The sequence below is a fragment of the Atheta coriaria genome, unplaced genomic scaffold, assembly GCF_025399875.1.
Source record: "Atheta coriaria isolate IRGN ID8LTWV9N9 unplaced genomic scaffold, Caltech_Dcor_3.1 hic_scaffold_7_pilon, whole genome shotgun sequence".
Taxonomy (NCBI): domain Eukaryota; kingdom Metazoa; phylum Arthropoda; class Insecta; order Coleoptera; family Staphylinidae; genus Dalotia; species Dalotia coriaria.
In genome coordinates this window covers 8,578,952-8,592,162 of record NW_027045449.1, presented here as the reverse complement: position 1 = coordinate 8,592,162, position 13,211 = coordinate 8,578,952, and the positions used below count along the sequence as shown (strand labels likewise).

At 33.3% G+C, this 13,211-nt stretch overlaps 3 protein-coding genes across 4 annotated transcripts in view; 1 reads left to right on the top strand and 2 right to left on the bottom strand.

Annotated features, from left to right (window-relative positions):
* LOC135796102 (ras-related protein Rab-37-like) overlaps window positions 1-3,933 on the bottom strand; it is an 11,801-nt gene extending 7,868 nt beyond the window's left edge. Inside the window, exons 1-3 of one of the 2 annotated variants that reach the window (XM_065308004.1) lie at window positions 3,580-3,933; window positions 3,278-3,517; window positions 2,625-2,735 (exon numbers count right to left, since the gene is read on the bottom strand). In XM_065308004.1, coding sequence (XP_065164076.1) covers window positions 2,625-2,735; window positions 3,278-3,448 — 282 coding nt within the window. In that variant the 5' untranslated portion in view covers window positions 3,449-3,517; window positions 3,580-3,933. The remainder of the gene's footprint in view (window positions 1-2,624; window positions 2,736-3,277; window positions 3,518-3,579) is intronic. The other variant, XM_065308006.1, reaches the window with a different exon arrangement.
* Window positions 3,934-5,095: 1,162 nt separating this feature from the next.
* On the top strand, window positions 5,096-7,035 carry LOC135795879 (4-hydroxyphenylpyruvate dioxygenase-like). The gene is made up of 7 exons (XM_065307675.1): window positions 5,096-5,249; window positions 5,315-5,341; window positions 5,396-5,458; window positions 5,517-5,621; window positions 5,886-6,101; window positions 6,165-6,818; window positions 6,878-7,035. Exons 1-7 carry the CDS (start codon window positions 5,247-5,249, stop codon window positions 6,950-6,952), a joined length of 1,143 nt encoding a protein of 380 aa, XP_065163747.1. The 5' UTR covers window positions 5,096-5,246; the 3' UTR covers window positions 6,953-7,035.
* LOC135795878 (facilitated trehalose transporter Tret1-like) lies at window positions 7,023-12,247 on the bottom strand. Its single transcript, XM_065307674.1, has 7 exons — window positions 12,065-12,247; window positions 11,893-11,977; window positions 11,698-11,833; window positions 10,845-11,053; window positions 10,611-10,740; window positions 10,414-10,553; window positions 7,023-7,971 (listed from the first exon to the last, which is right to left on the bottom strand). The coding sequence occupies exons 1-7, from the start codon at window positions 12,097-12,099 to the stop codon at window positions 7,123-7,125; spliced, it is 1,584 nt and encodes a 527-aa protein (XP_065163746.1). The 5' UTR covers window positions 12,100-12,247; the 3' UTR covers window positions 7,023-7,122.
* Between the last annotated feature and the right edge of the window lie 964 nt (window positions 12,248-13,211).

The window sequence follows — 13,211 nt, the reverse complement described above, 5'->3', positions numbered from 1 at the left end:
AAAGTGTACTTCGTTCCAGTTACGTATTGCTGTGAGCAACTAATATGTCCGATTATATATTACACGTTTGTGTATAAATATTCAATATTCAATTTGTTGCTCTGATTTTAAAGATATCTGCAACACTGCAAACAGTGTGAAATTACATTCTGAAACGCTATATGCAGTGAAGATGCAACCAAATATACGCTACCAACCACTTGGAATGCTTATGATACATCTTGCAAGTGGCGCTGATGAGAGTCGCCGGAGGGATTTTATTAGTTAAATGCTTGCTGAAGTGCATCGCGACTTGATCGTCATCATTGCTATCATATAAATTAGGCTGATCAGATTTGAGAGCATTTCACAGCCGGATGCTGGTTCGTCGGAAGCAAACCTGAGAGCGCAGCACCACTTTACTGTCTAAGGCACTAAATTTTGATTTAAATCAATTATTTGCTCAAATGAATTTCATTCGATAAATCTATCAAGTACAGTAGATTAACTTTGGCACCTTTACTTTTAATTAAACGCAAACTAGTAATTACTAATCATATTAACATGTATTATGAATCATTTTTTCATGGAATTAACTAGCAGTTTATAGCCATTTGTCAAGAAAATTTGATTTGTTCTACAGCAATTGACATTCTCTGCAACATTGTACGTTAAATGAATATTAATATTTGTCTACGTCTCACGCCAGACAGGGCTTTTCCATATCCTGATTGATTTAATTTGCGTCACAAGAATCTTTTTCGGCTTGTGCGTGCTTCACATGCGTCAATCTTCTCAGAAAATAACGAAAAAATAAAGATTTGAGGTCTTGATTTGAACAAATTATATTTCGATTTTTGTTTATTTCCGTAAGCTACGATTTCTTTTATTTCTCCTAAAAGTATTTTATTGTTATTTGCGGCTACTTATTTGATTTTGGAAACTCAGATCTCGAAGTTACCTTTTGTACGATATCGTATTGTTCAGGTCGTCCGCCTTGAGTTGATTGCCTGCGCATTGGCAAAGCAGAGCATCGGATCTGATGACAAACCACCACTGGATCTCTGCTACCACCGCCGCCGGCATCCTGCGTGTCGTCGCCATCGCCACTGCATACCACTCCCGCCGTCCACGTGCGGCTTCACCTGTACGCTTTTACGCACGCCATATTTCATTTAACATTTACCGTTTTTATCACTCAATTAATTTTTTAATCATCAAATACTGGCAATACCTTGTAATTCACTTTCTTTCATTTGTTATCATGCAATCAACGTCTAATAATAGTTGAAGTCTTGTAATAAATCTAACATGTTTACACATTTCTAGTCAACTAAATATATATTTTACTTTTGTTATTTTACACTTTTATTGTTTTTTATGTCACTGCACTTTTTGTGCTCGTTAAAAACTTGTGCAAGTTTTTTATATTTAATGCTGAACGTGATTTTGTTATTATTGCAAGTTACAACCGTTTCACTTGTTGATCGTTAGCAGTTTTAGCTGCGTTTTAATTTAGGAGTTCGTGTTCGTTTTGCGTTCGTTACTCGTGGCCAACACGCCGCAAGCACCTGTGCTTCGACGCTGTCGAAATCCGAGGGCGATAATAAGTATTTTTTCGTTATCAGCAACGCGAGCGTCGCGAAACGTCACAGCGCACGTAACAAACACACCAAACCATTGTTCATTTATGTATATGTGATTATTTGTTTTCCAACATTTCCACAAGCAAATCTGACTAATCTCACAAATTAACCTGCATATTCATCGCAATATACAATGATATTTAGATAATTAAAATATTTTAATTAAAAAGTTTTGTTTTATTAAATTTAAATTTAATTGTGCGCAGTGTAAAATTTTTCAAACACGCACGTTTCGCGTCAACGCTACCAGACGACTGTGAGTTTGCGACGAATGAATACCACCCCCACGTCCGTTCCTACTTCCACTACCCTTACGCGGCGACTGCGTGGGTAGCCATCGCCGTTGTCGTCTTCATTGCTTTACGAAATTTCCGCGTCGTTTCCGTCCCCAAAAACGTATCTAGGCAACACCAACCGCATGACCAAAAATAGTACTTTGCAAATTACAGGATGCAAGTTGTCGCCTGCATGAACAGAATAAAAATTCGTTGTTTTAAATTTTAAGCGAGTTGATTATTATCGTATCCATGACAACCGCTTAACGATCAACGACTACCCACGTAACATACATATTTCCGGTTTAATACGCGCCGGTAAATGCACGAAATTGCGCTTGTCACGCGTCGTCAAACACTAATTAATTGCTGAATTCATGTTTGCACATATTTGGATTAATTAACATGTCAAAATGTTTAAATTATGATTAAAATTATTGATTTTAGCTATAAACTATAGAGAAACAAACTTTTGCAATCTTCATTTTAATTTATATTTTATTTTATTTAAAGTTTGGTTAACTTTGGTTCGAAACTTTGCTATTTTAAAAGTATTGCAGAATTTAAATTAATATATATCATGGATGTAGATAAATCGAATGTAAAACTAATAACGAAGTTTTAAGTAATCTTTCATATAAAATGCCAAACATATCAATCATATTTTTAATTTGTTGCCGACTTGAACTTTTTGTTAATTTAAAATGTTATTTTTAGCACTCACCGTAAAACCAATTCCAACTGTGGCCGAAAAAGTCCCCGATGAGAATTTCCCCGTGTCGAATTTGACGAGCAGGGAGGTTTTGCCCACACCACTATCGCCCAGCAATATTGTCTGTAAACAAATTGAAATAAAAAATAAACAAACACCCAAATAAATTAAAAATAAATGAATATCACATTCATTGTCAAAACTAAATTATAGGATTCATAACTCAAAAGAAGTGAAAATAATAAAATAATAGCGTTTACTTTAAATATAAGTTAATTTTGCAGGATGACAAAACATCAAAAGAAAAAAAAACACAAATGAGAGACGCCTAATTGAAAAATATTGCATTTTCTTTAAGCATTTCCAGTTTTATTCTTTGTTTCTGGCTCTTTAGTTCCACTTGTACGCATTTATCATTTCATTCCACTTTGTTTTATTTCAAGTCGCGTCAAGCACACTCACCGACTCAACGTCGGACGTTATTTTTATTTGGTTAATAATTTATTCACGGTCTAGGTGGAATTTCATTTCTAAGTTTCCAAGCGAAATGAATAAGATATAAAGAAGGATACGAATAAGTAGCAAAAAATAAAATAAAAAGTCTAATGTCACGTTAAATTATCAGAAAAGTCATAAATCGTTAAAATAAATATTATTCTACTAACCTTATGAACAACTTGTTCTGTATCATCAATGTAATCAGTCTGACACATGCGTAGCACCTCTTCAGGTGGTTTATAATCTCGATACCCAGTGGGTGAAGGATGTCGTTGTTGTGAATTTGCATCCACTGCCAAAGCACTTGATTCGAAAACGTCGTCATCCATATCGTCCATTATATTCACTTATTTTAGGTATTTTTGTTATTTCCTTTTCAAATTCGTCAATAAATGCTAAACATTTTCCTGAAACATAAGAAAAATACAGTTGAAACAAATATAAAGAAAGTATCGACTAAAATACTTACTAATTTAGTTTTATTTATTAAAATTTGTTCGTTTTGTCAAAGAAACAACTTGGGTCGGTGTCGTCGGTGCGCCATATGCCTACGGTACGCGATCGCAACATAACCTAGTTTCATGTTATCGACTCAATTAGGTGAATACGAAGCATTACAAAATAATCACCACTGGCACTGACTGCACTTGTACTTGTTAGTTATCTACAACATTTCAGCTTTTACACTGTGACACACAATGAAATGATATTTTCTTGGTACAGTTCGTTCAGTTTACGCAGTTTACATCAATGAAACACAACTAATCGATGGCGGCAGGCGCCGAAAGTGTGCCAGCGTGTGGTGGGAGCGTGCACGCGCATTCTTCAGGTGGCAGCCATGTTGGTTCGCCGCCCCCGTAGGTCAGGACGCAGGATCAATGCTGCTACACTAATACACACACATATATAAAGCTACGTCAAAAGTATTGCTAACAAAATTTTTTATTAATTAGTTACAACTTGTTTTCTTATAAATTTATTTATTTGTTTGTTATTGAGTTATTTTGCATTCGTTAAAGTTTAGAGGCTTGTTTCGCCATGGACCAATCGTAATCGCCTTAGCTCACGCTACTAAAACACGTGATAGTGGATCTAATACTGGAATTAATTAGTTATTCATTTATTCAGTCAACAAACAACTTTGTTGCTTTACCTAGTTGATATCTAAATGTTCAACAAAATATTTATAAAATATTTTTGTGTGAAAATTAATCTTTTCACTCAAGATTAAAATAAAAAGCATTTGCGTTGACATCTTAAGTGAAAATTTTACGATTGTCACGTTGTATTTCATTAAGCTTTTTTAAAAATGCCAAGTTAATGCGTAACAACAGATATAAAACGTTTTTAATGCATAATTTTAAGGTTAAATATATAAAAAATTAAAAATATTCCTAGGGTATTATGGGTTGCCTACATTTAACATGAAAAAACATATTTTAACTTCTAGTAAAGTTAAAGTCTCTTTACAAAAAATTGCTTTTAAAAGATAAGAATGCAAAACAGCGCAATATTCATTGGAAATGTCGCAATTAAAAGTTTAAACCCAATAAAAATAAATTACAAAATATTTTGCATTCTTGCAACGATGTCAATTAATTTTATTTTTGATTGTTATTAGCTGTACGCGTAGTGAGTAGTTATATGTTTTTCAGTGCGTTGCTATCTGCTGCGCTCCTAAAGAGTTTTATAACTTCTATAACTTTGTTATGTAAATTTTTCCGGATTACTCGATTACCTTGGCTTGTTGGTCATCGATAAGAAACCGTTTCAATATCCATGTAATATATTAATCATTGTGGAGATGGTGGATGTTTTTCTATGATTTCTGCGCTTTTGAATTGATAATTTGTTGATTTGGTGTAGAATGTGAAATTTGAATACGATTTGAATACTCGTTTAGCTCTTGTTTTTCACGCTCGCGATGGCTTCACTCTTGGTTGGTAACAGTTGCTAGCAATAATTATCGGAGACGTCATCGACGGTGCGTTCAAAAGTGTATAAAAAAACTGCAGGACCACATTCAACTTTAGTTTCAACGCGACTTTCAACGCAACAAGAAAACAACGGTTAATCAAGTATAATTTAAGTGCATTGTGGATTAATTGGAAGTAGATTTTCTAAATCCAGGGCAAAATGGTAATTGCTTGAATTTAATTTTAAATTTTATTTGAATACAAATTAATATTTTGTTTCGTTTTCAGACTTCGTACACTGATAAAGGACCCAAGGTTTGTAATTATTTATCAAATTTGCATTATTTTACTATTTTTATTATTTTTTAGCCAAAATATGGAAAATTTCTCTGTTTTGATCATTTAACATTTTATGTTGGTAATGCTAAACAGGTAACATACTTATTTTTTACATCATTACTTGGTAATTGCATTATTTTTTTAAATTTAGGCTGCGTCTTATTATATTACCCGAATGGGCTTTGAACCATTAGCGTACAAAGGTTTAGAAACAGGATCCCGGAAGTATGCAGCTCATGCCGTGAGACAAAACAAGGTACATTTTCAAATATCAGAATAAAAATCACTAAATTTAATATAACAGAACATAAAATCTGTACGTCACTAGCGACACCTTCAAATAACTGCATGAAACACGTAAAGTGAGCCCTTTGACCGAAGTCTGTAATCGATGTCTTTTAATCGATTATATTAGATTAGTTTGCCCTTTTCATACCAGAAGTCATCACACATACTACAACTGGGAATAAATAAATGGCTAATAAATTAGGTTAAAAAACAAATTTATTTTTTTTGCAAGATTGTGTTTGTGTTCATGTCTGCCTACGAACCAAACGAGGAAGAAATCGGTTATCACATGATGAAACATGGCGATGGTGTACACGATGTCTCCTTTGCTGTGGAAGACCTTGATAATATCATGAAACATGCTAAATCTAAAGGCGCAAAAGTTATTCGTGACATCTGGGAAGAATCTGATGCTAACGGAAAAGTTCGAATGGCTACAATTAAAACAGTATGTAAACAATATTTTACCAAAAGCAATTCATTTTAAAGTTTTTTTTTTTTAATTTTATAGTATGGAGATACTCTACATACATTCGTAGATCGTTCCAATTATACTGGACCCTTTTTACCCGGATATGTCCCTTCTCCAGTAGACCGTCTATCTAAACTTCTTCCACCCGCTAAACTCGACTTCATTGACCACGCCGTAGGCAACCAACCCGATTTACAGATGGAATCCGTTGCAAAGTGGTATGAGGAAGTGCTACAATTCCATCGTTTTTGGTCAGTAGACGACAGTCAAGTACATACTGAATTCTCGGCCCTGCGTTCGATTGTAATGACCAATTATGAAGAAACCGTTAAGATGCCTATCAATGAACCAGCACCGGGTAAGAAAAAGAGTCAGATTCAAGAATATGTTGAGTACTATGGCGGAGCTGGGGTGCAACACATCGCCCTGAACACTCAAGACATTATTACTGCTGTTAAAAACTTGCAAGCGCGTGGAATGGACTTTTTGCAAGTTCCAGATAGCTACTATGACTTGATTCGTGAACAGTTGAAACATAGTCCGGTAAAAATCGCTGAAGACTTGGATACTTTACAAAAGTTGAAGATTTTGATTGACTACGATGAAAATGGGTATTTGCTGCAGATCTTTACGAAAAACATGCAGGACAGACCTACTGTATTTTTGGAGGTTATACAACGCAGGAATCATAATGTAATTATATAATTCTATTAAATATTTACATAAAATAATGTTTTTATTTGTTATGTTAGGGATTTGGTGCTGGAAACTTCAAGGCACTCTTCACAGCTATCGAAATCGACCAAGCCAAGCGAGGTAATTTGTAAGCTATCAAAATGGCGACGCAATACTTAAACTAGTAACATTTATAACTCTAAAATATCAATAAAAACTGAATTAACTTAAAAAATGTTTTTAATACTCTTAATAAATATTCCTATCTTATTAAATCACAATAATTCTTAGTTTACTTAAATTAAATACTTTTTCAATATATTTAAGCATTCTCACTAGAACTTCTACTTCTTCGATTTTTTTGTTGTGCTTTATTGACCCACAATAAATTATCACCGCTAAAATAATCCTCGATCTGTGCTAAAGTCTTTCCTTTAGTTTCCGGTAACATAAGATAAAGAAAAACACTTGCTACCATTGAGGAAGTCCCAAAAACCCAAAAAACTCCTTGCATCCCAATAAATTTCCTTACAAATGGAAAACACTTAGCAACTCCAAACAAGAAAAAATTAAAGAACGTAAACGTCAAACCACCTGCAAAACCTCTAACTCTAAGCGGGTAGAGTTCCCCAATCATTACTCCCGGAAGAATCATGAAACCTACTGTATTCAGAGCAACGTAAATTAATACTCCAACGGAAACCGCATATGATGATAATATTGAGGTTAAGTTTTGATTTAAAAACACTGCGATTGCAATAGCAGATATTCCAGTTCCTATACCGGAAGTAAGCGCTAGGGTACGTCTACCCATCAATCCTAAGAAAATAGTACCTACGATAGTAAATGTAAATCGTACACCTGCCGTCAGCACAGCTGCTAGAAAACTATCAATATGATTTTGTGGTAAATTTGAGGTTATGTTTGCGGTTAAATTAACACTAGCAATAGTAGGTTCACTTGATTGACCTAAACTTGACAAGATATCCACCGCATAGAAAACAATCAGATAAGTGCCAGAAAGGACCTGCATCACGTTGAAGACGTTGATGATTATAAAAGGTTTGAGTGCCGAAGGTTGCAAGAGCAGTTTCCATGTGGAACATGTTGAAGAATCTGAAGAATCGGTAGATTCAACGCGAGATACCAACTCTTGTAGTTCTTGTTTAGCCTAAAGTAAAAATTGTATAAAATTTAAAAATATAGTTTAAATAACATTTGGTGTTTGTTACGTTCGTAAAATAAGGATACATTCGATATTAGGAGTGCATGCGAGAGCAGAGGCTATGAGAGCCATGAGTGTGAAGCGTGTGAAGAGAAGAAGAAACAGGTATAGCCATGTTGAAAAGGGAAAGAGAAGAAAAGTAAAGAGATACAGAGATAGCGAACGCGGTTAGATCGTGTGTGAGGTAAGATATACAAGATGTTTCATGAAAAAAATAATTAAAAATTATCAATTACTATAAATTACTAAATCTAAATTAAAAACAAATTTTATCGAAAATATCTCATTGAATGAAATTTTTTAAAATTATTTTTCTTTGAACACACTGTATATATCATGCATTAGAACCGAGTTAGACACGCATTGCACTCTCTATCCTCCATCCTCACATATTTCCTGCCTTGTTTAACATGTGACTCCTATATGTTTCTATTACACTCAAACACATACTAATATTGAATACTGTCCTCTCTATGCATGCAACTTTCATAGATTCTATTTCTCGTTTTTATTCCCGTGTATAAAACGTGTCTGGTGTTGCGTGCATGCATTTGCATTGCGTATATATGTAATATTCTAACATGTATGAAGCAGGAGCGCAGAGAAGACCGAAGGTGGTTCACACACGCGTTATCTACGCGCGTGCAGGTCGCAAAACGGGGAATCGATAACCCGCGACGAGGATGCGAGGCGTTTCCAGCGCTTTCGATGTGTTCGCTGCTCATGAGTAGAACATACATTTACACGAACACGAGTATATATGTCACGAGTATACACAAGTGAAAAGCAGTGAAAATATACGATAACAGGAGAGAAGCATGAAAAGAACAATGAAAATTGCATAAATAAGTGAATATCAATAATGAAATAATTAAAATGATTACGTTTTACTTTAATTATGAGTGAAAATTGTGTGGGATGTTGAAAACTATTAATTTTTATTTCATATTGTGTATTAAATATTAAACTAGTGATAGTAAGTGAATTTGTTGTTAAAATAATTTTAAACAATTTAATTCATAAATTAAATATGAGTTTAAATTGTGATTGTAGGTTTTAAGAAAATTGTGTTTGAAGTTTTTAAAGTTTGAATTTTTCTTGTGTAATGTTGGTTGCCTACGTTAAATCTCAGAACCTACAAAAAATGTTTTATTTTTTTTGATTTCACTTGTTTTAATTGTTTTACTTTAATTGTTAGCTCCTTATTATTCCTACAATATTAGCATTTCATTCGACGAATTCGACGGAAAATGAATAAAAGCTTCGTTTATGCGTCGAACGACGAATCGATTCGACGTCAGCGCAACTTGCGTCGGAAACAAAGGAAATTTAAATGAGATTGAAGCAATTCAAGAATTTCGAGAGATTCAAGTAAAGGAAATTGAGCAAATGCCAATTAAACGTAAGTTTGCAAACATTCGTAAGCAATTCTCATTCCGCGCATTCCTATTCCAATTATAACTCAATTATTTCATTATCCCATTATACCAATTATTGTATTTTTCATTTTTGTTAATAATAATTGTTGTAATTTTATCGTAAAATGAATTAAATTACTTTCAAAAACTTCTCATAACTATAATTCATACAATTTAATAATGTGTGCTTATCAATGTTTCATAATATTAATTTTATATGACTTTATATTTCAATTTATAATATTGAAATATGAAATTCCCATTTGGCAACTCATAAACTCACATCATGAATGATATTGCGCGGTTATTTCTAGTGAATACCGAAACTCCGGCCGTAATTTGTTACAACGTGTATTATTTATATTATTTATATTATTTATGGTGTGCCAGCGTGGAAATATATAAATAAATTGTATAAAATAATACCAGGATAGCAGGATGTTGCGAGGATGAAACGCGAACGAAAACGCGAACGTGAACCGAAAACACACCAACACGCAGATAAGAGTACAAAACTCGTTCACGAGCTCACATTCCCACCCACAGTCGAAAATTGTAATTTATATAAATATGAATATGAAAATAAATAGTATGTCGCATGCAAATACTGTATAATATAAGCGACTAATTATTTTGAGGATTTCAAGTGTAATATGATCGAATTTGCAACAAAAAATAACTTAACATGATTTTATCGGTTTTTGTTGCGATAGGCAACTTTATGAGCATCATTATAAAATGAATATCATGAATATCATCGTATTAAAATGCCAACTAAGCGTTTTTCTTTCTTATCCCCCTTCGAAGACTTTTATTTTGCATAAATTTTGCATGCAAATCAGTTTCGCCGCGACCTCAAGACACCGCAGACGATAAATCATAAATCAAGCGAATGATGTGAACGCAAATCAAATGCATGCGTAGTTAAATTGTGTTTTGTCAGCGAAAAATTAATTTTAAATTAACTTACTTGGATTACATCTCCTCCTCTCAGCCAAATCAATGCTTCTTTTGCGTCTTGATCACGTTGTTGTTTTACTAGCCAGACTGGACTCTCAGGTAGAAAGAAGAAAACTGTTGCGGCAAATAGTGGCAGTAATGTGCTCAAACCTAATAAGAATTATAAATATGTGAGTAGTGATTTTAAGGTTATATCTATAAGTATACCTGCAACAGTTCTCCAATCCAGAAAAGTCCCCATGGCGTACACTAAAAGTATTCCAAAAGAATAACTTGCAAATGGAATACTACTGAAGATTCCACGTACATGAGGTTCAGATGTTTCACCAATCAGTACCTTTTAATACAATAGAAATAACCGGTAAATTTGTGTATTTAACCTCAAAGTTTACACAGCGCTGTGAAGCGGTGAATATTATATTTTTAATTAATATGCCTTACTTGACCTGGAGCAGCACACAAACCCGCAGACATTCCAGCAATTAATCTGCCGATGAGAATCAGAGCGTGATTATGAGCGAAACCAATCAAAAGCCAGCCGATGACCAAAGGTAATGCAGAAATCTGCAGTGCCGACTTGCGCCCGCATCTCTCCATCAACACACCGCTCAGAAGTGCACCTAAGGGAGTTGCAGCCGAATGTACACTAGCTAAACATAGAAAATTTTAAAACAAAACAAAAACAACTTAATTATTCAGTATTTAGAATTAATAGTAGGCAAATTAAATCGATATATTGCCTATTATTGAGGATTAATAGTATTAATGGTATTGAATGTGCTTTAAGGTTTGATACGTTTGGCTTAAAGATCTTTGAATTGAGATTAATCTCCTTCATTTAAATGTGTGCAGTGCTGAATCAAATTGTCATGAAAGTCAATGACCCGTCCGGTAATACTAAACCATTTAATTTATTGCTTTCAATCTGCCCATTCCCAATCCAAATATAAATGTAGACAACTAAAGTAACATTTAAATAAAAATTGCACAATCAAATAATATAAGAAATCTATCAATATTGACTATAGTGTAGATAAAATAAAACAATAAATTTTATCTAAACATATAACAACCGTGTTGCCGCAACATTTAGGTCAATGAGAAGGACATTCAAACAAGACAAATATCATATTGTTTCTGTGAAACAATAAAAAATAATAATTTGCCAATATTTAATATAAACATTTTAAAGGTCTTTTGCTATTTATATTAAATTATAAATATTTACGAATGCAAATATACGAGTATATCAAAAACATTGAAATGTAAAAGAATAATTGTGATGAAAACTTACCAATCCAAGAACCAATCTCGTCGTCAATTAGCAAAGTGTCGTTTGAGTTCTTGAGTTGCGGAAGCAAGATGGCGGAATATCCGATTGGCATTCCGCAACTTGCCGAACTCAACATGACAGCCATTGTTACTAAACACTAAACAAATCACAAAATAATCATTTAATTATTAATTATTTTATTTATTTAAGACTTACTTGTGCAAATATACTTCTTGGAGAAATACTTTCTTGGGAACTACTTTGTGAATCGTTTAATAATTTCGTGTGTGTTATATCATGACTTAAACGACAAACAAAGAAACAAAATAAATAAATTTCCGCTTTATAATATAAATAAAAAATAAAATAAAATTTTAAATTAACTCACTTTGATTTTGACAGTTTTGCATGCGACAGAGACATTTTTCTTTATAATTGTTTATTGTTTAAAACTTCGATACTAGTGGGTGTTTATTTTTATATTATATATATAGTTTTGATTAAAGTTTTTAACTTAAATAGTTTTTAGTGTTAACAAGTTGATAAGCGTGGTGGAAGCACGACTGAAAACTTTCGCGTTGTCGCAACGTGTTTTGTTGACGATTGTTGCCCCGCTACCGAAGCGAACCGGCGTTGTTTGCAATGTTTACGTCTTCAATCAGACATTAATTTTCATTGTCAGCATGTTACCAACTTGCAATCTTCAACTCACACACGCAAATACTTTCTACACACAAAGTAACATCAAACGGATTCGATTAATTTTTACTACCTGATATAAAACAACCTTACTCTCAAGTACCTTTCTTCATTAGACCTTTGTTAATAGTTTTGTAATCATTAATCATAATGTTATTATAACTAAGATAACAATTACAATCTTTACAATCATTACATTACTTATCTATCTTCAAAGGCGGCTGATCAAGTGAAAATAATTGAAAAGAATAACAAATTCAAAGTAAAAAAGATATTTAGATTGATGGATTTTTAATAAATATAGAACCATAGCGCAATCTAGTTCTGATTTTGAAAACTACAAATTTAAGACTATTTCCTCGTCTCACGACAAGATAAACTTAATAATTCTTATTATTATAAAGGAAGCATTTCCTAGGAATGACTACGTGATTATACATCACGTTCTGCCTGCATATAAATTACTTGACATTGCGAGACATTGCAGGACAATGAAATGATAAGATGACAAAATTGTTCGCTGCACTTCAGCAATTTATCATATTGCATCGGCTTACGTGCATTTCCTCAGTGGTACCTTTGTTCCTGGAAGTTAAACTAAATTTATACACTGAGTGTAATCAAAATAATAATTAATATATAAAAAATACAATGGTTGTAATTAATATATATTAATACTTAATATTAGTTATAATACTTAGTGATAATTTTGTGTGGAATTCGAGAAAATTCTATAAAATCTGTCGATATTTGTGGATCACAAATCAGGAAGCTGGAAGAGGAGAACGAGGCGAAGCTCTGACACATTGGCAGACGCCGGTAAACGTTGGTGACGC

What these genes read in the sequence shown, in the direction of transcription:
- LOC135795879 (XM_065307675.1), top strand. An exon ending in GAATGGCTACAATTAAAACA is followed by an intron (nt 6,102 to 6,164) that starts GTATGTAAACAA and finishes TTAATTTTATAG; the next exon opens with TATGGAGATACTCTACATAC. An exon ending in TACAACGCAGGAATCATAAT is followed by an intron (nt 6,819 to 6,877) that starts GTAATTATATAA and finishes TTGTTATGTTAG; the next exon opens with GGATTTGGTGCTGGAAACTT.
- LOC135795878 (XM_065307674.1), bottom strand. Translation starts at nt 12,099, where the DNA reads ATGTCTCTGTCGCATGCAAAACTGTCAAAATCAAA. An exon ending in GCAAAACTGTCAAAATCAAA is followed by an intron (nt 11,978 to 12,064) that starts GTGAGTTAATTT and finishes TTGTCGTTTAAG; the next exon opens with TCATGATATAACACACACGA. An exon ending in CAAGAAGTATATTTGCACAA is followed by an intron (nt 11,834 to 11,892) that starts GTAAGTCTTAAA and finishes TGATTTGTTTAG; the next exon opens with TGTTTAGTAACAATGGCTGT.